Source organism: Netta rufina (genome assembly GCF_964035555.1).
Source record: "Netta rufina genome assembly, chromosome: 3".
In the NCBI taxonomy this organism is placed as follows: Eukaryota; Metazoa; Chordata; class Aves; order Anseriformes; family Anatidae; genus Netta; species Netta rufina.
In genome coordinates this window covers 8,337,678-8,361,069 of record NC_140125.1, presented here as the reverse complement: position 1 = coordinate 8,361,069, position 23,392 = coordinate 8,337,678, and the positions used below count along the sequence as shown (strand labels likewise).

Genomic DNA, 23,392 nt, shown 5'->3' with positions numbered 1-23,392 from the left:
TGCTTAATGATTAAAGTGATTAGCCACCTTGCACTTTCTCAGTGTGTAGCTGATTAATTAAGTACATTGACTATAGAAAAAAATAAATGCAGTGGACAATGTGTGGTCTTTAGCTTGCAAAGTGAGTATCTTTGGCACCGTGTCACATCGCCTGTACACCAGGCATGCATTTAATTTGACAAATATCCCTTTCAGGTGGCTATAATACAGCAGAAAGCTGGACACTTTTTGCAGCATTCATTGCCTTGAAAATAATCTCAGGCAAATGCAACTACAATGCATTAGTATCTTTCCTACTGTAAGGGCATCGTACCTTGAGGAGATTTTACAGCCAGTTCAGAGCAGTGGCCTGGAGAGGCCCATGTCAGTGGAGCAAGGCCAACTCCAGTGGTATAGCAGGTGCTAAGCAGTGAATCCCAGAACTTTCCAAGTATTTGGGGTCCAAATCTCCTATACTGGGCTTTAGCAAAGTCATAAAGCGTAAAATCTTTTGGTATGAGAAATCCTGTTTTCAGCTACAAGCATGGCTCTGTGCACACCACAAGTTGACTACTGCTAGAGCAGTTGTGCTTCCTTCACAAATTGCAGCCTCCTCTGCAGCAAAAGCCTCTGTCTATGTCCTCTGGCCACATGAAATGGTCTAGAGGAGAAAGAGTCTTTAAATTCTTTTGACTCTTCCATCTTTTTAATTGAGTTGAAAGCTAGAAGGCTTTGATAACATCTGTGATTACAAAACATTTTTCTCTCTCATGAAGTAAGAACACACCGGTGTCTCCTCTACATAGCAGTGTCTCCCTCCTCTTCTCACTGACCGTGTTAAGTGGCTATCAGATGGAGAAGAGGAACTGTACAGTCATCTTACTTAGCCTGCAGCACACGAGCTCCACTGTCACATGCACCTGCAAAACCAGCTACTGTTGGGAGCAGGGGAGGAGGAAAGGACTGTTTGAGGGACCTCATTATGTTTTCCAAGATGTGAAACATTCTCTGTATGTGGTAACCCAGGCCAGCCTTCCAAGTACATAGAGAACCTCATTTGCCTGGCTGATCTCATCAGAGGAGGCATCCTCTCTTTTTCAGCCTTCCATATGTTCAGAGAAAAAAAAAACAGATTGCACAGAACAGAGAGATGAGCCCAGACACTGATCCTGCACAGAATAACAGAAAAAATTGCCAAGTCTGACACAAAGAACTTCATTCTCTTCCCAGTAACTTCTAATTTATGCCAGTGAGACATCATTGTCTTGTGTTTCTTTAATGATCATCTTCCAAACACTAAAGCCAGCCTCCTAGCCACTAGAAGCCATGTGAGAAACACAGACAGAAGGCCACCAGTTTTTGTTGCTGAGGCATCAGTCAGCCTGGCATTTCAACACCTGACCCATCCTTCCAGCCTGGCAAGAGAGAGGTTCCATTTTCTCTGCCTAACAATTTCTTGAAATTTCTGCCACAATCGACTTCAACAGCACCCATCAGGCTGTGCTCGCTGCATTTTCAAAGCATTAGTAGAAGGATGTGATATGAATTTATTCCAGATTTTGGTGGCTACTTTTTAATTGCTACACTAGTGTTTATTTTAGAAAACCTATTAGCAAAAAACACAATCCCAAAGCAACATAAGAAAAAAAAATAAAGAAACCAAACCATCTAAAATCCAATTAGTGATGCACTGAACCATCTGAAACAGCTTGTTCTTTATTTTTTGATACTGTAAATGTTATTTCGACATTGCAATTAAAAATAGGTACCAGCAATAATGGCCAGCATGCAGAATTTGCCCATAAAATACCTTTGATGTATTAGCAGTAAAGCTTTATTGGCATTAAGTGCATAGCGTATGTGCTCAATAACCCTTTGAAATGTACTAGGAAATGCCTGTGAAACTGTCTCAGGCTCTTTTGAAGATCTTGCTGTAGGAATCAGATCTCATAACGCTGACTGAAATCACTCACTGATGCCAGGCAGGGAGGAACGGGACTCTGCTATGGTTTGGCTTTAAGTTCCCTGGGGATCCCCTGGGCTGACAATAACAACAGTGCGGAGCCTGGGAGCTTTTCAAGGTCTTCAGAGGGTTTCCAACAAATTTCTGTCTTAGAAGGGCAATGTTTTTCTTGCCATAGGTGAACTCTATTTGACTTGGGCATTACATCAGCTGGGATTTCAGTGGGGCAGATCATCAGGGTCAGAGGAGCATGGGTCAATAGCTGTCAACAGAGCTTTGTCAGCTTACAAAAACCCACAATTAGGCCCAGGGATTTTAGTGGAGATGCTGACGACTTACCCTGGCAAATCACTGAGATCAGGCTCACAGCCTCCAGAACAATTTGTGTGCCCTTTTGGTAGCATGCAGGGAGGGCTAAGGCACACACAGAGATTCATGTTAATGAGGGAAACACAGACTTTCTAAAAGAATGAAGATCCTCTATGCTACTGCTATGCTTCACTGCACATATTGCAGTGTATACTTTACTGCCTGTACTATTTCTTTCTTCTTTTGTGGTTGTAAAAATTATTCAATGATGCTTCTGTTCCTCTAGCAAACAATGGAAATTGCAGGTCATAACAGAAGTAGAACATTTCCCTGCTTCACTGCTTCTATGATAAGATAATTATCCCAAAAATATGCTTCTGTGTGTCTCCCAGCAGGGCAGGAGGAGCTGTTATCATATTATCTGGTGACAAGTAACCAAAAGTTGCGAGGGAGACTGTTTTGTCTTTGGAGCTGTAATCAAGTGGAGAGAGAAGACAGGTAAGTCCACCAGGTCTTCCCATTTCAATACAAAATGTGTTAGATGACAGAAAACATCATTTAACCCCAGGGTAACTCCAGAAAGTCTTCTCTCATTCCTTGCACGAGGCCTGGTTTGCTCAGGAAATCCCTTCCTGTGTGCAGATTGAGTGACAGCTGGTAAGGACCTTGGTAGATGGAACATAAGGTGTGCCAGAAAGACACATGTTAAAAAGAAAAGACAGAAAGTTATGGGAGGGACAGCAATTAAAACATTGCTGGGATGACTGCACGTTTTTACACATTTTACAACTCTATAATTCCACGAATTTCTTTTTTTTTTTCTTATCTGAATATCCTATATTACTACATACCACTATCACTAAGAACTACTACATGATTCACATTTTACAAGTAGCAATACTTTCTTTTTAAAAAAAGTTTTCTATTCACATAGTCACCTCCACTTTCCCACAGCAAATGTTTGCTATGTTCTCTCCCTCCCCTGTTTTTGTTTTTTTTTTTTTTTTTAAACCAAGCTTTTAGCTTCAGGCAGAGTTCAGACACTGAAACCACCAATTTTTTAACTCCTGGCTTGAGTGTCTTGGTGGGATTCTGATTTTCTTCACTGCTGCTAATCAGGGATGCATCCACGTGCCTGAGATGATCAGCTCCCTGCTGCTCCAAGTGGGATAATGCAGCTACACTGACCTTCACCAGCAGACACGGGGCCAAGTATAAGAGTTCCAGAATACAAACTGATGTGAGGGAGAGATCAGCTTATATTTATGTTCGTGGCAAAAATCGCCATTTGCTCCCTTAGGTTTTGCTTTAAAACAATGTACTTAAGCTTGTCATCTACACCCCAGCAACTGCTGTTCTCCTCTTTTATTAGAGGCATCCAATATGCAGCCCTTGTTACTTCACTTTTCCTTCTCACTCAGATGCTGTATCTTAGAGAAGCCAGTCCTGAAAATTGCTGGCTTCATATGCACAGTCTGAGTTGAAAGAAAAGCATGGAGTACATTAGGCTTCAGCTTTTTAATTATCAGTTCATAATGAAGGGTTCTCTTTGTGGGAAAAAATAATTTCCTGAAGGCTGAACCTCTGCAGGGTTTCCAAGGCTTGGAAGAAAATATCGATCCTTTGACAATGAGTCTCTCTGCATTCACAGTGCAGAACGGAAAATTCCAGCTTTGCAATAACCCCCTAATTCCCAAACAGCAAGTAGCTGTGCTGCAGCATGCTGGAGGGGTGCTGGGAGCGCAGTCCATCCAGACCATGAACAGGCATGCTCCTTTTTAAGTATATAGAATTAAAGAATCATTTAGGTTGGGAAAGACCTCTAACTTCATCTAGTCCAGCCTTTAACCTACCACTGCCAAGTCCACCATTAAACCACATCACTAAGCTCTACATCTACATCTACGTTTTTTTAAGACCTCCAGGGATGGTGACTCAACCACTTCCCTGGACAGGTTCCAATACTTCCCAACCCTTTCAGTGAAGAAGGTTTTCATAATATCCAACCTAAACTTCCCCTGGTACAAATCAAGGCCATTGCCCCTCGTCTTATCACCAGGTGCACAGAGAAGACAGATCCCTACCTTGCTATAGCCTCTTTTAAGGTAACTGTAGGTTGTGATAAGGTCTCTTCTGAGCCTTCTTTTCTCCAGGCTAAACAACCCCAGTTCCCTCAGCCAATCCTCATCAGACTTGTTCTCTAGAAGCTTCACCAGCTTCATTGCCCTTCTTTGGGGCACCTGGATGTCCTGTCATATTTTGTAAATGTTTAAGAAAAAATACAAAATGATTTTTGTCTTTAGAAAGCACTTTCTCTTCCCTGACCCCATTGTGTCTAAGTGCTAACCTCCCATTAAACAGTTCAAGCAGAAAACCAGCAAGTCAAAAACATAAAAGCCAAATTAAACCGAGTAACCAAAGCCAAGTGTTTATACTTGAAAAATGCTAACGTGCTGAAAATACCACCTTTGAGAGACTTTCTAATTGTTCCCAATATTCCACGAAGATGAACAGATATTGCCACGGCATGTAGGCATGTACACACCAGAGACACATTAGCTGTAGGCTTTTAATTTCCTAAAAATAAACAGTGCAACTTAAAAGAAAGCTGCCCCAAAGTGCAAATGCCAGCAAATGCCAAACTTGTGGTACGGGAACCATGCGAGGGTGACTGCAATTGTTATGCTGAAGAGAGTTAACAACTCATTCCTAAGAGACCAACTTCATTGCATTTCTTGATCTCAGCTGATCTTTCCTTCAGCTGAATTTAAGTACTTGTCTTTAGTTCATGCCCAAATTACCGCCTACTGGGAAAAAAGGCCCCTGTGGCCTCTGAGACTCAGTAGATGCTATCAGAGCAGGCTCTCTTAGGACTCAGAGGCCTGCGTAGCCCTTCAGGGAGAGAAGGAGAGGCAAAGCATGGATGAACCAAGCCCTGCAACCACTGTGCTATGCTTCGGTGAGGGAGGAGAAGGCAGATTTTTGCAGCAGGAGCAGGAACAGCCTTGCCCACCTCTCAGACACAGCCATGGCAGCTGGCTCTGTGTGCGGAGGTGCCAGCAGCTTTACTGATTACCACGTTTACCTTTTTACTGTTTACCTTGCCCATAATGTACTAAGTTATTAGTACATTTCCTTGTCATGTCCTCTGGTATATTCAGCTCGTATTTCTGTATTTCTGCATTAAAAACATTTGACTTATGTCTCCTTTAAGACTGTGATCTTTCAGATGGGGTTTCTGCTGCTCCTTAAAGGATTATTTGCCTCACCAACCACTTGTTCCTCAGTCTTTTCTCCCCTGTGTCTGGCTATTGATCTGCCCTGCCCAAACCAGGTCCAGTTTGCATTGGCCTTCTTTTATCCCCCAACAGCCTCATCATTGCTCCACTATGGGATCACCCTTTGCTGGGTCAAAGCCACTCCCCCACAGACTTTTTCAGATTCTCATCTCATCTCAAGACCATTCTCTGCACAGGTCTTTCACCTTTATCATCACAGATTTGTTTTCCCTAATCCCAGCCAGCTTTTTTTCTCTGATTTTCAACCCAATAGTTCTTAGTCTGTGTACAGCTCCACTGCTTTCTGACTTCTAGCATCATGTCTGTGCATTGCCATTACATTCTCTATGTTATTTTCATTAATTTCTAAAATATTCAGCATTGCCACTCTAAGCCAAATACATTTCTGCTAAGCCTGACAAGTATTTATCTGTCAAACAGAAAAATATTCTTAGAAATAAAAGAGAAAAACACCATAATACTAAGAAATCTATTTGTACTTTCTGGGCATGATCCTAGGTTCACTGCTAACAACAAAAATGTTCCCATTTGACATTAGATCAGATACGATAATGCAGCTTTAGCTTGTTTATTTGAAACATGTTTTTTAGGAACAGAATATTCTCTCATGCTTTGTTCATGCCTGCTGCTGTAAAAGCAAGTGAGTGAGTAAAAAGCACACCCTGGCCCTAGATCATAAGCTAAAAACACACATGCAGAGAACAATTCCTGCAAAGACAAAGGCTATTTTTTTAATAACTTCTTTATTAGTATCAATTTATGGAAGCATTCTACTGAGTTATTTCTCTTGGGTGAGGATTTTGCAGTTAGGGCACAGGTTTTAATTGCCTGCTATCAAGTTAGTAAGCCAGTTCATACAGAGTGCACTTCACCTCTGCAGTAAAGCTTTTTCTCAAATTTCTTGTCCAAAGTCAACACCTCCTGTATCTGTATAACCTCCACCAAAGGTGCTTTGATGTTTACTGCATGAGTTTTCAGTCTGTGTAGATTTTATTATTTTCCAAATTGCAACAACTAATACATAAAAGAATTGTCTTGGTTTTTCTCATTTTGAGCCGTTCTTCCTGGATGGCTCATGTTTTTATCAAAATTTCCATTTATTTATTTATTTTTAATTTAATTGCAATTAAAATCCAAACCATGCTGTTCAGCTGAGGAAGCCTTGGTTTCTAGTGAGAAAGCCACTGACTGCAGGAAAATAGCAAGACCTAAAGCAGAAACACTGCAAGCCTCTGAGCAAAGAGCCACAGCTTCTTGACCATCACTGCCAGAGAACTGCCTGAAATAACAAGGGCAGCCTACAGTCTGAGGTTGCTGGGAGCCCTTGTAGACACCTGGAGACAGGAGCTAGTGTCAGTGAGGGGCTGCGGAGAGCCAGGACGAATTAAGAAAGATAAAAAGCCTCAAGTCTGAAGGTAAGCCTGAGGTAGGTTCGAGCAACAATCAATGGACAAAGTATGTGCTGATAATACACGATCTGTCCTGCGTGTGCTTTGGAGCACTGGACCAAATCACCTGTTATAAAGAAATTAAGCTGTTCCTGGAGGTTTCAAAAGCTAATAAATACTAGAGCCATGGTGAACAATAGCAGCCTTGCCACAGCACACAGCTCTGTGGCCCTCCAAGTGACAGGTGCATTCTGCATCTTAACAGCAGGATTTAGAGCCAATTCCCAGGTTACTCATTTCTGCCCTAAATCCAATACTGCAAACTGCGGCTTATTTAATGTGAGGCAGCACTGTCATTCCTGCACAAAAAGCCTTGTCACCTTTTCATTCCTTGCAAAGGCAGTCCCATTTTTATTCTGCTTATTTCGACATGGAATGTATCATCTATAAGATCAGTAGTTCAGATGTACTGTTATTTTACTCATTGTTTAAAATTTTGTAGCAAAGAGGGATCATAACAATAAGAAAATCCACATTTTACAGAAAAGGTCAGCATGTACTTACATAATTAGAGGCAAGATCAGGATGCAGATAATCAATTCCTGCAATAAAATAATGACAGATCACAAACCAAAGGTTAACAGTTTCAAAAAATATTTTCTAATGATCACATAACAAAACAAGAGTCCTTTGCAACCACAGGAAAACAATCAAGGCAAATAACGCAATTGACTGAAGTGCGATTCCAATTTTTATATGTTGACTTAAAAATTGCAACATCATTTCTGATGCAGTCCCAGCTAGGAGTTTTAAATCATTTATGTCAAAATCCAGGTGCCAGTTGAGAAGAGGTGCTCAGTGACAAAATTTATTGGCCTATTTTGTAAACTAGATCATATTTGTTTAGTAAGACTAGTTTAAATAACAATTTATCTTTATACAAAGTGCTGTTGGCGTCAAAGCATACCAAAACTATGAACGTCAGCAAGCACTGGATCAGTACGGAATATAAAAAAGGAGTAATTTAAACACTGAAAATGATAAACTAAGTAGACAGAAAATTACCTAAACTAGACCTGGGGAGATCACTCAGGCAAACACGTTTGACTATGTGAATGATAGGAAACATGTTGGATTAGACTGTTTTAGCAAATATCTGTTGCAGTCTGAGGTGTTGGCCTCATGAGGTGCAATATCATGATGCTTAAAAATTTAGATTGTGAGCATTCATATAAATGGTTTAAAAAAGCTGACACAAACCAGAAATTCAAAACAAGTCAAATATTCACTAAGCGCTCATGGACTTAACTGATTTGGATCTAGCACTACAAGCACTGAAAAACTCTTTCAGAAGAATTCTCAGGTCCCCTGGATCTCTAAGCAAATCAGAAAAGAAAACAAAAATACCATATCCAAAGCTATCAAGAACACGTACACAAATAGAAACCCTGATATTTTACACAGCATGAATTGAAACAGTGGCTCTGCACTTTGGTGGTATGCTAAAGCCTGTAACAGGGCAGTGGTGTGGAATATGCTTGTGCTACTGCATTAAATCTTTCCAAAGATGGCAAATATACATATCCCCGTAGATGGAATAATAGAAGCAGCAGATCTACACTCAGATGGGATAAACTGACTTATTACATGTCCAGTTAAAATGTACAAAGAAAAGGCTGCTAATCTCATGTTACGTTTTGAACATTACTCTGCCCTGTTTTTCCAACCAACACATTATTACGTGGTCAATTTTATCTGCAAAGAGAATGGCATGGTACTGCGATTGTTCTGATGAAAATATTACCTCCCATTACATAGGGTCCTTAGCATTAGATTTGCAAGAAGGGACCCTTGCACCCATGGAGGGCCTTCCTGATCCAAATGGGAGATGGGGATGGGCAACAGAAGTCTCAATGAAGAATCATTTTATTGAGGTGCTCTCTTCCATATTTAGTGGAAGAGAATACAAGTCAAAATAGTCAAAATACTCTCTTCTCTAAAAGCTATATCTGATGGGCTAACACCTCTCAATAGCTTTATTTGACATGAATCTTAGTTTGTTGTGATCCCCATTGTAGTCATGCCTTGCCATTCTGAAAGCAAAGTCCTGCCTCTGTGGGATCAGTAAAAATGTGATTTCTCATGACATCAATATACATATGTGTGAATCTACTTTCATACTTCCACAAAAGCCCTGTCTTGGAAGTGAGCAGATGAGCAACAGAAATGAATGAGGACAGAACTCAGCTGACCCTAGCAAACACAGGTGGATCCAGCCTTTTTATTTATTTTTAATATTATTCAGTCACCATAAAAACAAAACTTTCAAAATTTAGCCCAAAGAGAAGTGATGAAAGACTACACAGGATTCCTGTACTTCAGCAAGGAATCCATGAGTAAAACAGCTGTGACTTCAACTGTATCTTTTATCTTAATCTTCCCTGAACTTAGCCTCAAATTAGTAATGTATTTAATATGCAGGTCTTTATTGACATTCAGCATGAAAGTGTTTAATTATTTCAGCTGTCAAGTATGACTTTGAGAATAATGTAACCCAGAAAATGTTGTCTTAAGTACATTTTGCAAGGCAATTAAGTCCTCCAGTCAGTGCCTACAGAAGTCAAGGGGAGTCTTTCCTTTGGCTTAATGGTTGTTATAGTGTGCCCTGGAAGACCTCTATTTGATAACAGCAAGCTACTTTTAGTGCTTTGGATATCCATGCCTCTGTATCCCTATTGAAGGCTTTGTAACATATTTTCCCTAAAGGTTGGAAGTCTCAGCACTATAAGCAATCCATTATAACTTTTTAATCTTTTTTTGACTTTGATTGCATGGGAAAAGCTACTTTAAAATATTAAATTAGCATGCAGTCTTCACTTACCATCATCCATAATTCCTATGGTAACTCCTTTCCCCGTGTATCCCAGCTCCCATGCTTCAGCTACATTAAGGTCAAGTCCAGGAGTCCCATCTGCTTGACCAGTGTTAATCTAATACATCAGTGAAAAAGAAGAATATCTTTTTTTACTTGATAGACATGCTACCACAGCCATTGATTTTTTCATTATACCTTTGCATGTTTCTTTGGTATGAAAAATATGTCCAATTTGCTTTGGGGTGCACAGCTCTATGTAATCCTATCTACTGCAATAATTCAGGGATTAAAAAAAGAAAGAAAAAAAAAAGGTGGTGATAGTAAATTCACTTCTTTGGGGCATATAAGATTTGGTTAAACCCTGAATCTTTTCAACCCAAAGAAGGATTTTTCTATTCAAGCATGTCAGGGCAGCGGGTCAAGCGAGCAAAAGTTACTCTAGTAGTTTTACAGAGGAATTTTTTATGAGCAGGTAATGCTTTTTTTTTTTTTTTTTTCTTGAAAGCAGGGAGCTACTGGAAGTCACTAAACCACTGGGTTTAGTGCCAGAAATGACTTCTTTGATAAACTAATTAGGCCTGCTTTGAGCAGGAAGGTTCAGCAGATGAACTTCAAGGGTCCTGTTCAATATTGTACGTGGATGTGATTGTACATGGGGTTAGGGCAATCCCCTCTGTCTTCAGGCACTAGTCATGTTTACCAGTCTCATTCACAGATTTCTCAAGTTCCATGGTAAACATAATACAGATGCTGCTCTTCCAAATGTAAAACTTCAACTTTGTGTCAGACAAATTGTATCAAAGTGCATTTTAGTGCTCTTTATAACCTAAAAACTACATGTACAGCTTGATAAAATTATGGTTATTTTTATCACTGCAGCATTTTTATTGACTGAAGTACCACAAAGAAGTGAATTAATTCACACTTTAGTTTATTATTCTATTAAGGATGAAGTCCCATCCATGCTAACATGTCTTCATTCATCTGGCAACTCTCATCTTAGAAAAAATTAACAGACATCTTTGATGGATTCATAAAACATTGGATATGCATTAAGAGGAAAGAGAACAAACACTTTTCATAAGCAAAAAGAGCCATCTTAAGTGAACATGATGATATTACATTTACAAAGTATTTTACTGTAAATAGGTTGCAATGTTAAAACAGCAAAGTTGCTTTATCACATTTTTAAGAGAAAAATATCTTTCTTAGGTACTTTTATGTAATAAAATATTTTTTATTTTAAGACTAAAAACTTCTCCCTGTAAAATGGGACACATTAAAAATGCAACAATTTAGTAAAACATTAATTTGTTTTGACATTGGCCTCAAGCCCGAATTCATCAATTTTCAGCTGCTCTGCTTTTGACAGAAGAAAGTCAATCAAACAGTATTCAAATTTCTACAAGAAAAGTAAAACCTCAACTTTTCCTAGTTACTACACTAGAACTTTTTGTTATAATTCTGTAACAACGCTTTACCTGGCAACAGCTCAAAGACATGATTCATATGCAGTTTTAGGGGTCACATCAGCACACCAGGAATGCCCACAGGACACCAATACAGTTCTCTTTCTAGAAAGATCCTTCTAAGGATCTTTCTGTTGACTGAAATGAAATTTAGCTCTTGAAGTTTTCTGGGTCTTCCCAGCATAAAAGAGGTACAGTTAAATACAATAGGCCAGTGTCTTGGATCCATGCCCAAGTTCTTGTGAGAGAACTGGAAAGAACGCTTGCAAGACATTGCAATGGCATGGAAAAACTTGAACGCCAGTTATTTAGTTACGATTTCTGTGATTTTCTTTCAAACTTACCAGATACCATTGCTTTGTAAATAAAGGATCATTCATGTTGATGTCAATGTCATTGATATCTCTATATCCTCTCTTCCTTCTGCTGAAGCCTTCCTGTTGCACAGCTTTCTTTACCTGGAAGGGTTAATTTTTACATCGTTAGCTCAATGTTCTTAACTACAAAGATTTTTTTAGCATTGTTTTCAGGAAAGAGAAGGCTTATGAAATCACATTATTTGTGTGTGTGTTATTCATTCAAACCCATGGCTGATTTCAGCTGAAATTTGCAAAGAGGCAGAGAGCTCAAGGGCTAATAAAATTCTTGGGAAGAAGATGGCTAGGTAAAAGAGAGACACCCAGAAGTGTCCTACCTGGAGGAAAACTAAAGATTGATCACATTTCAGATACCCAAGAATCTGCAAAAGAAATAGTCCCTATTCAGACATCATTGGTGTCATGGAACTTCTTGCCATGCTTTGAACCATCAGTATCAAAACCACTGCCATTATTAGATGACAAAATTATTTAACTAATGGAATATTTAACTTGGAACATGACTGTTCCAAGCTGCAGGCAATTGATAAAATGAGGATGCATGTCTGGGCCATGACGTCTTTTACTTTTTTAGATTTTAATCCATGTATTTTCAGAGTATGCCTTTTTTAGAGTATACCTCTGTTGCCTTTCCTGCAAGAGATTTGTTGGGAGAAAAGTACCTGGGGCTGTGTGTTCCCATTGTACTTCTGAGGTTCTCAAAAACACATCTTACTGATCCATTCACTTTCAGGGGTTATCTTTGCAATAAATAAGTGATAAATAAATACATTGGCAAGAAAACTAAATGAGAAAATGCCGCTAAGTGGACCAGACCAGTGAAAGTATAAGACATGAGAATACTGGTTATGAAACAGAAGCAGCCACAGTTTTTTAGAGATCCTAGTTTTTATGAACTGCAAAGTCACGTGTAAACATAACTAAGCACTATAGAAAACAAGAAAACTTAGACACACAAATACCTTTGGAGGCAGAAACTACAAATGTCAGACCATAATCATCTTGTTTGTACCCACGTAAAAGGACTCTCCAAAAGGACACCACTAATTGGTTGTAATTGTTCCAATATGTGTTAACACACCTTGCAGACATGCTTTCAAGTCTGGCATACTCTGCTTGGCCTAACACCTAGAACCAAGACAACATGATAGTCCCAGGATCTCATTAAAAAACCATCATCAACATCAAAAAAAAATCCATCCCTCTTGATCAAACAGAAAAGCTGAAAATCATTAATTGGGAACACCTTGAGAAGCAGGAAGAAGGCAGCAAACTAACATTTCCTTAGGCATTTAATTAAAAAAAAAAAAAAAGAAGAAGAAGAAGAAAGAAAAAAAGCAACAACAACAACAAAACACAGTTATTAAAGAAATCTCCTAATTTTTGAGCCATTTCTACATGTGTGGCTTTGGCATTTCTGATTAAGAAGATGTATACAGGAGTTACCCTGCTGTGTCACAGTAACTCATGTAGTGTCAAAATCAGCAGAGGAGAAATTCATCCAAAGGCTAAATCAGCCATTATATCACCTGATTCACTCTTGGAGGTGTCCTTCTGTCTCCGTTAATTAAAGCGGGAGCCTCAAAAGACAGCACTCAGTGAGGTGCCTAAGGCTGAGATGAAACTGGGATCTAACTGATTGGAGCTAAAAGCTGTTTTCCTCCCAGCTACATTGCTTCATTATAACCCTGAAAGCCTAATACCAATGCATAGGGAGCAGGCTGAGGCACCATGTACCTGATCCACTCTGACAGAGGCTACTGGAAATCACTGATCTGCCCTAAAAGGCTGTATCAATGTTTCTAAAAATCTACTTGTGTGAATTCCAAGTCCTTAGCTAAAGGTACAAAATGATAAAATACTAAATTGGTAGCTTTCATTTCTATGTGTTTCCATTACTTGTTCACATTCATTAAAAGCAGAGAAGACTGAAAAGAAAAACTAAAACAAAATAAGCTGAAAAGAGGACAGTGATTAAGCAGGAACCACATGAGGTGTACTTAGTGGTGCCAGGTATCTGTATAAAGAAAGGTATAAACACACTGTTTGATACCTCTAAGATAAGGCTCAGTGATGCCATGGAGACAACAGAGCAATCACCTGTCATTATGCCTTCCTCCGTTACCACCCCTGCCTCTGTGCTTGCAATTGCAAACCCCGAGCTGTCACCACATCAAATAATTACGAACAGAAGCCAACCCTCACTTAGAGGGATGCCAGAGAAAAAGATTTCATGCGTTTGTGCTCCCACGCAAACTTGCTGGCTCTGCAGGACCTGCTGCATTAAGGCACTGAATTAGGATGTAGCACAAAAGGAATTCTTCTAATTAAAAAGCAAGGCTTTGGAGCCATGGCTTTTCTTTAAGACAAGCTGGAGGAAGCGGGGAGCAATTTGCAGAAACAGCACAGGCTGGTTTCACTCTTCAGGATCATCTCATTTGTCAGATTTGTTACATCTTCACAATAAAATATAATTTGTTTCTTGTATTATATTAAATTACATTATAATTCCCTGAGACGAGGAAATATATATGAAATATACATATGTTCTCTGAACTAAAACCCCTCTACAGGCTGTTTTCTGAATGTCTCACATGGAGCTAAGGTGTACAGGATATTACCATCTAAAGAGTAACAGTCTCAGAAAGCCCGAGGCCTCTTACACTACAGAAAGGTTTTTCCACCTAAGTTCAGTAATGGTGGTAACTCACACAATTGCATCCAGGAAAGATCAGGCTTTCCTGTCACGAAATGGGTTGAAAGCTTTGGGTAAAGCCCTGGTACCTTCCCACTCTCCAGAGCTACAGACTGCCTCATCAGTCGCCTTGTGTAAGGATCTTACCCTGCATGAGAAGCAAGAACTTGCCTGATGAAAATGTGATCCCAAGATCTGGTAACATCCATACATTCCAGAAAAAATCCCCAATCAAGCAAATTTATCCTGGCAAGGGATGACGCAATTCCAATGATTTCAGTGGAGAACCTCCCATTTAGCAGATAGCTGATTTGAGTGAATCCTTGTCCTCTTGCCAACAGGGTATCTCGATTAGAAAAACAGCGTTTTTCCGCTTCTGAAAATTTGTGCTTTCATCCCTAGTCTAGAGAGACTAGGTCTAGAGAGGGACCACATCTGATTTTGATTCTCTCTTAAAGGTTTCTTCCTAAAGAAGTGCAGTCCTTCCTGTGTTATCAGTAACATAAATGCATTAGATATCATGATGCAGGTCATATGTTCTAACAATACATAAAAGAGAGAGCTTAGGATCACATCTTTGCATGTGGAATGGTGGAAAACCACTGAAGAACATTCTGATAACAGCCATAATCCTGTGTACTTCTGCCATGATCAGGCCTGGAATCCAGCCCTCAGTCGGATCCACAGTGCACCCCCGTGTCAGCTTTCAAATACTTATTTCTCTAACTGAAACAGGAAAATCAGTGTTTGTAAGATGGACTTTTGATAATAGCATCTCTAAAGGATTTGAGCCTGTGAAACATGACGCTTATTAGAAATTAGCGAAGGAAGAAGATTTCCTTACAAAACTAGCCTGTTTTTTACTGTCTCAGATTTAGGCTTATTTGTCAGCAATATCAGCTTGTGTTTATTTCATTCCTAATTAATTCATTCATTCTTCATTATGATACAAGCTTAAGCAGTAAGCAAAATCTGAGCATATATTTTATTAGCACGTGACTAAATCATGCAAAAGTTACTAGATGTGTCATTATCAGAATGAAGGCCATGGATCAAAGAAGGTAGTCCATGGATGATAAGACACTTACAAGGAAAAAAAGGTTCAAGTATCGATTTTTAATATACTTGTACTTATGCATGGTGCATAAAGTCACTTGGATGATAATAAACCAGCAGGATACTGATGCAGAACAAATTAACAAAATAATCAATTGACTGCGATACTGCACCGGGAGGGCCAGAAACCACAGCACTCTAACTGTGCTCCATGCTCCTGTGAATGCCAAGACAATCAGCTCCTCATTTTGAAGGAACAGGGTTAATTGTATTGGTGAGCTCCTGCAGTTAAATGACTCTGTTATACTGAGTATAAATGACAGATTTACTAAATTATACCAGTGGATATTAAAAAAAAAGTGGAACAGTGCACTCAGCCCCCAACCTCAAGAATCAAGAACTTTGGAACAGGAGAATTCTGGGCAAATTCCAGAGGAAAAAGGGAGTCCCAGTGATGACATGCAGTACGCATGGCTTGCATGGCTGTTTTAAAAAAACATAGCAGTGAGATGATCAAGGATGACCAAAGGGTATGGTGGATCTTTTTTCTTTAAAGGCTCAGGGTCAACACAGGTGTGCTCCTGAAGATGAAGGATGAAGTTGAAAACCAACTGCCTGTATTTTTAAAGAAGTTAGGATTAGGCTCTATCAATTGTGCAGCGGAGCAATCTTCCATGAATGAAGGTGGCTCAGAACAGCTTGCCCAGATACCTGAAGGCATCATCCAACAAACCTCCGCCAGCTAGTGGAAAGATGTCCTGACTGTTGCTACCAAAGAAACATGGTGACAACAGAAGATGAAGGCAGAAAAATTCAAGTGAGCCTGAGTGATCGGCACACCTAGCTGTCTTTAAAAAGGAATGAGAATGGGATATCAAGCACCTACAGCAGCTTGTCAGGGTCTTAGCCACAAATGACATCCCCTCTCTCTGATTTCAAACCCCTTACAGAGTTAATGTGTGCTTAATTTTCACCTCTGATTTCTAAGTAAATACAGACGAAAATATTTAATTTTACTGTCCATTCCATCTGTGTAAAATAAGAGAGAGATGTCTGTTAGAGAAATATTGATCCCATTCAGAGAATACATGCTCATCACCTGTACTGTCCAACAGACGCTTGCTGGTTGGGAGCTCTGAAGACGTCAGAGAGTACCCATCTCATATGCTTCCATGTTTTTCCTAAAGCCCCAAAGCAATGAAGATTTGTGAGACTGACCACTACAAAATAAAAAGAATAATGCTGACCACCAGGGAAAATGCTGACCACTAGGGGAAAAAAAATGTACAGACCTACTTGAACTGCACCTATAGTCAGATAAAGTGAACAAAACCGAATGACTTTTAAATGCCAGTGTGGGTGTCCCTGGAAATGGATGTGGCCAAGTATCACTCCCAGATTATGGTTCATTACCCATCCTCAGTCAGCCAGACTTTCAAGGGCTTGGCTCCCTGACAAATAGAGACAAATCTCGAAAGCAGAGCGCCTGTTGCCTACTCTTACCAAATACGTTTCAGTTTTAGACCTCATGGTTGATTCTCCAATGAGCAATGGGAAGCTGAGCTCTCTGCCATACAGTCATGGGAGCTGTTTGTGGCTGAAGACACCCCAGGGGAGGGTCCAGGGAGTGATACCAGGGCACCCAGGCAGAGCCAGGATCTCAGCAGCTCTCGGTTTAGAAAACCGAGACTTGTTCTTCAAGGTACACATTGTCTCCGGTAACAAAAATGCCAGCAAATTATTAAGAGAAAAGTGCACAACACCAATAGTAAGGGATTCCAGCTGCCATTTGCAGATTGATATGTATTCTTGTGCATGGCTTTCTATTCAAAAAATCTGTCAAATGTTAAAAATAGATATTTGAAAATAAATCTTCAGAAATCTTTCCCCACCTGCTGCATCCTCACAGAGAGCAAAGTGTTCTCTAGCCTTCTAAAGATCTGCCTCCTGCTCATGAAAAACAAAAACAAAACAAAACAATATATTTTTTTCTCCCAGTAATACCAAAAGGGACTGGTTTTCAGGTGTAGCTAGCTAATGTAGCCATTAACCGATAATGTGGGGTGGTAAGGCTGTGCCTTATGGTCATCTGGCCATGCTGCTGCAGAAAATTGATGCCTTTGGCCTTGCCATTGTTGGATTCATTCTCTTGATTTTAAACCTTCGGAGCCTGTTTCGAGGCACGGAAAGAATAAGCAAAGATGTCAGGGAGCTTAAGGGTGTCACTAATCACCCAGTATTTACTAATTAAATGAAAACCTCTCCTCTCAAGCAAGCTAATAATTTTCAAAGATTCTCACGAGTCTCTCATAGCAATGAGTACATAGCAATGGGTCCCTGTCGGTAACCGGAGGTGTCTCTGGTGCATAAAAGGGTCTCCAAGTGCCTTCTCTACCTACACTCATTAGTCCCTGTGGAGTTTTGTGTATATGGATCCTTTCCCCTGGCTATCCTGCCCCTCCTTGGTAGGTGCAATCAGAACAACTACACCAAAGATGCAGCAGCTGTTGAAGTACAAGGCCTTTGAAACAAAATATTTATCAACACAACCATACCTGTGATTTCTAAACAAAATAAACAGGAGTAAAATTGGTTTTGATATCCAAGATTTCATGAAAGTTAATAATGCATTTCTTTCCATTAAATTACTGTATTTTTTTGTTTTATACATTTAAAAATGTGTATTTTCATAATGACTAGCATAGACAGCATGAGAATTGCTTTGATTTCTAGAATAAGTCATGTTTACTATAAAATGTGTCAATCTTTCATTGTTCTTAGCCATTCTTCTTCCACCTTGCTGCTCATTTTTTATTTTGTTACTAGCTAAAACTGTGTCATCACATACCAAGAACCTGCTGCTTTTTTGGTTTATTAATCTTAGATGTTCTGCAACAGTCCAAGAGTTTTTCACTTTCTCTAACCAGCCCCATTTGAGTGCTCAAATGCTTCTGAGTTTATGTAGACCATCAGCAGATACCAAAACTTCTGGACACTGAGGTTGTCTCCAGTCATCACTCTTGGGATGTCTTCTAAGTTTTTCCTGGCTCTAGCTTGTGCTTATTGAACTTTCTTCTCCACTCTGGACACGTCACTGCAAAAACGTCATGCTCCCAGTAGCACAGAACAAGGGTTAAACACCACCCCTGTTAGACTCTCCAGAGAATGACCCTTTCTCACTGCCTCACACAGCAAAATGTGGCATAGCTGGGGCTGATCACTAACTTCTCTGCAAATACTGCTGAAAACTATAACAACAGAGGAACAGCCATTTAGGAAACTACCACAGAAGTTCAGCATCAATCAGACAACACTAAGACATTCAAGTAAACAGCCTCAACTCAAGGGGTCCACTCAGGCAATTAACCTTTCTTGATGGAAACACAATTTAAAGAACTCACGTATCAACCAAGTTCATATTAAAATAAAAAAATAAATTAATAAATTCCAGAATCAACTTGCTTCTGCCTTTCTTTGTGACCTTTCATTTTCCTGATGTTAGCTCAGTGCCTGGTAAATAAGGAGCTTTCAAAAATAAAAGAAGGGAAAAAGAAATCAATATTTTTGTCCATTTAGCAGGCCTCTCACAGTTCAGTGACATTCAGGAAGCAGTGAGTAAAGAGACAAGGGATCAATGTGTAAGAGGAGGCTGAAGATCATATTCAACCTGCTCAGCTAAGCAATCAATAGTGCTCCTCCAGCTTCTACTTTGAAATGCAAGCGAATTGTTTAGACTGCAATGTAAAATGAATGCTGAGTATAGATGGTCTGCAAAGGAAAATGCCAATTTGGTAAAACTGAAATTTTCATAGGGTCATGCCCTCTTTGACAAAAGTTTGTTTGTTTGTTTTGTTTTGTTCTTTTTTTTTTTTTTTTTTCTTTTTCCTTCTTGTTCTCAAAATAGAATTTATTGAGGGGAAAGAGTGAAACAGAGAAAAATCCCTGGCTCGATATCCAGTGCAAAGCCTCAAGAGCAAGCAAACTGATTCACATGGCTGCTGTCTCTTCAATTTGGCATGAGGGTCATATCAGGAATGGTACTATCACAAGTGCTGGCTATTCTAGGAACACTGTTCTTACTTCCATTTTTTTCGGTGCTTCAAAAAGCCAAAATGAGGGCAGGAGCATATCTGAAATCTTAAGGTGTTTCTAAAGGAATAAAAAACTGTTTGTTATCCTACCTGGAGAAGCTGACATTACACTGTATGGTATACAATGACAGAAGAGTCAGAATAATTTCTATTTCAATCAATGTCTCTTTGCAAGACAGCTACCTCCGTTATAAAACCAAAGATCGCCATGAGAATGAAATTCCCCAGAGATGGGATGCAACTGCTTGCATCAGTCTCAGCAGTGGGTCACACTGTAAACCACAGGGACATTTTATCAGCAGCATGCGGGCAACTTTGCTGGCTCAGCAGTTACAGCAGGCTACGCAAATCAATCAGAACAACCGCATCTCCGTGCAGGTGGAAACAACAACATGCCTGCTGACAGAAAAAAAAAAAAAAAATGGGGGCCCCATGCATGTAGGGCACTCTATTTACTGCACACCGTCCCTTCTTAGCTGCAAAATCAGTTGCTGCAAATAAAAGCTCTCCCTTCTCTTACATCCCTTAGCCAGTTACTGCAAATAAACGTTTTTTAAAACACCATGCTTGAAAACACCCACCGTGTTCTTTCTCCTCAACAGTAAAAATCTTTTCATGGAGTTATTTTCTTTTATAACTAAGGCCACCATCAGTCTTTCAGCTGATACAGCAGCCCCAAAGTAGGTCTAAGTTATATTTGCACTCTCTCTACGGTATAAAAAGGTTTTAGTTTAAAAGGCCCAGTTCATCTTCAAGATTGCAGATCATTTGGCATTGAGAATGGCTTTTGGATATATTTATGCAGTACAAAGAAGAGTGATGCTCACATGATGCTGAATTTTCTAATTTAATAATTCCCTCTTTGTCGTCATTTATAACTTCGTGCTGGTTTTTAAAATCCTGGGCACTTCTCCAGCAAAGGACTTTCTTCCTGCTCCACAGCAGCACACTGGTCCTACAAGGAGAGAGGTACTACGCAGCCTACCTTTATATCACCTCCATTTACAGATGCTGTTAGTGTGGTTGCTGTTCCCACACAAGCAATGAATATGCTATCCGATACATCCCAAGGGAACTGGAGTGCTCATAGGCTAAAGATTCTCCTAATTCTGTTGATTTTAAGATAATTTATTTCACAAAACAAGTCTCCAGTTAAGTGGGGATTGCAGGAAAACACCACTTGGAGAAAATCAGTTTAGTCTGTATGGGAAGACTCAACAGGTAAAAGTATTCTCTTCATTCAAGTGTATCCTTGACCCACCCTGAGGCAGAAGAGACTTCTTGCAGATGTGTATTTGTGGTAATGCCCAAACTCATTTCCAGTCTTAAAGCATCATCTGTTGCAGCTTTACCTCTAATGTCATGCGTTTTCTTTCTAAAGATGCCAATTTGCTTTACAGATGCAAAGTTTAAGTGTGCTCCATATGGACAGCCTGAAAGAGCCTTGCAATATGCCTGTGTAGGTACACATCGCTCCTTAGGGAAACCAAGTTAGCAGGGAATGAGGCCTTAAAACAAGTCTACAACACGTACTGGAAACAGCCCCCATTATCTCCAACCCAATACCTAGATTTGCACTTAATAGCTAGCTTCTGACCTGTGTCATAACTCAACTTTTCCACTTCATTCTCCACAGCCTCCTTCCCACTCAAATTTCATCTAACAGCTCATCACTCTCCTTGAAACATCTGCTTGGAAAAACACAATACACGTTTCTGTCACAGAATTACTGGCATGGATTATCCCCTTCCCACGTCAGCAGTAAATATGCCATATTGTCACACTTGTTGAAGAATTACATGTTGCTCTGTCCTTTATGTGAGGATCTATTTTGCTTTTGGTATAGCTGTCCCCCAGGCTCAATGTCAGTATTCAGTGGTGGTTACAGTACTGGGAACTGTTTGGGGTTCCTCTCTCATCCTTCTGGCCCTTCCAAGCAAACGAGTCCTGCTGGATCCAGTGGCAATGAAAAATCATCATACGAAAACATTGCCAGAATCTCAGGTAAAGAACAGCTTCCCGGAATAAAAACTGTGTCATGGCATTGGCAGGTAGGGAAGGCAAGCTTATGTCAGTGCCATTGTCCTACATACACTTGTGAACCAAGCTCCAATCAATTTGACTGAAATTCATTTCAGAAAGTTTGAATTAAAAGTTGGTTAAAACTAGCTGTGGCTCCTCAAAACCTGGATTCATGAGGCAAGCATGAAGAAAAGTTGGCTGCATCCTACAGAACACAGGTGTTCCCAATCCTGAGTTCAGAAAGGGCACAAATGCCTTTTGATTTCATTTTCCTGGCTGCAATCCACAGAGTGCCCTGCAGAATACAATCCCACGCTTTTATACCCTTCTCTGCGTTGTCACTGTTCAAAACAATTCTCCTTTCCCCATCCCTTTCTGTTCTGTGAGCAAATGTTGCACTTTGAATCCGGGGAGAATACCACTCTAAGAGGCATCTGGTTTAGCATCAGCAGAAGGCAGCAGCTCTGTGTAGGCAGAGGAGGCTATCACAAATGGCCATGCTATTTCAGCAGCTCCTGCAGCCTCTGCTCTCAGGTCCCCACTGCACCATACCAGCAGGTTGCTGGTACTGCTCCCTTCCCAGTGCTGTCAGCTCCTCCCCAGCCAGGTGGTGCTGACAGCTGCAGAAGGCCCACTTAGCTTTAATAAAAAGTAAGCCTAATTTTACAAAGCTGCCTGCCTGCCTGGAGTGATACAGCGACAACTGTCAAAAAGTCAAAGCTTATTCTAATATTTCAAACCTGTAATACTTAAACTTCAAGGTTCACACGAGCGCTAGCGATATATTAGTGAGCCTTTCTTGTCCATTTGTTACGCCTTCCGAGCTGCCTTGCTACCTCAACGGAGATGAAATACGCCATCACACAACACCAACCTTCCTGAAGTGCTGCCTGGTGGGAATTAGACTGGCTGCACAATGTCTTCTCTCAGGAAATTTCATAACTAGAAACCAGAGACAAAACAGAAGCCAATCTCATGACAGAGGGAAGCCACAATTACGCGGCTGCTCACATGCATGTATCTGCTCTTGCACCCAGCAGCAGTGTGGTTTTGTGTAGCACAGCTACTTCTTTATCCTATTACCATAAATACACCGGGCAGACAAGACAAGGGAGCTTGCTCCCATGAATGCCTTTCCCAACCCACTAGGAAGTAACTGGAATTTGTATCGATTGGGCTGTATGCTGTAAAGCTTGCAATTGCACTTTTTCAGCTCCTAGATTCAGAGGCTTATGGATTCCCATCACAAAGCACGCTAATAAAATCAGCAGAGGTTTATGTACTGCTGCTGCACAGCATCGCGTTAGCAGCGTATTGCTGCCAGTGACAGGCCATCTGCCACAAAGGATGCACCAAAACAGAAGGGCTTCCACAGACCAATTTCTGTATCAAGAGGAAAGGCAGGAAAAGCTGGGAAATAAGGGACTGGTTTGCAAAAAAACAAAAGAAAAAAATGGTTTGCAAAAGGAGAAGAAACAGTCCATGTCCTATGCATCTAGCTTTTACCCCAAACAGTTTTTAATTTGATACTTTCAAAGGACTAACCCTGATGGTTGTCATGACACCCTGCATGTCAGAATCCTTCCTTGTAACCTTCAGATGCCTTCCTTCCATTTCCACCAGGGAACTCGCAGAGAGCACAGCTGCAGAGCTGTCCGGTGCCTGGCACCACGGAGCAGGACCAAGGCAGGCAGCTCGCCAGACCGAGGGCTTCTCCCACCTCATCCCAGGACCTGGTTGCCACAGATCCTCCTTCAGTTGCCACAGAGACAGGGCAGGGGAAGTGTAGGCTGCATATTCACATTGTGTTATCTCAGCAAGCCCTTAGCAGAGAGGCTTTTTACATAACTGCCTGTCCCCTGGCTGCTG

General features: G+C 40.4%; 1 protein-coding gene across 1 annotated transcript in view; it reads right to left on the bottom strand.

The window, feature by feature from the left end:
* PCSK2 (proprotein convertase subtilisin/kexin type 2) overlaps positions 1 to 23,392 on the bottom strand; it is a gene marked incomplete at its 5' end in the record, with an annotated part of 100,261 nt that overhangs the window by 41,706 nt on the left and 35,163 nt on the right. Inside the window, 3 exons of the mRNA XM_084283476.1 lie at positions 7,503 to 7,540; positions 9,820 to 9,928; positions 11,627 to 11,740. Coding sequence (XP_084139602.1) covers positions 7,503 to 7,540; positions 9,820 to 9,928; positions 11,627 to 11,740 — 261 coding nt within the window. The remainder of the gene's footprint in view (positions 1 to 7,502; positions 7,541 to 9,819; positions 9,929 to 11,626; positions 11,741 to 23,392) is intronic.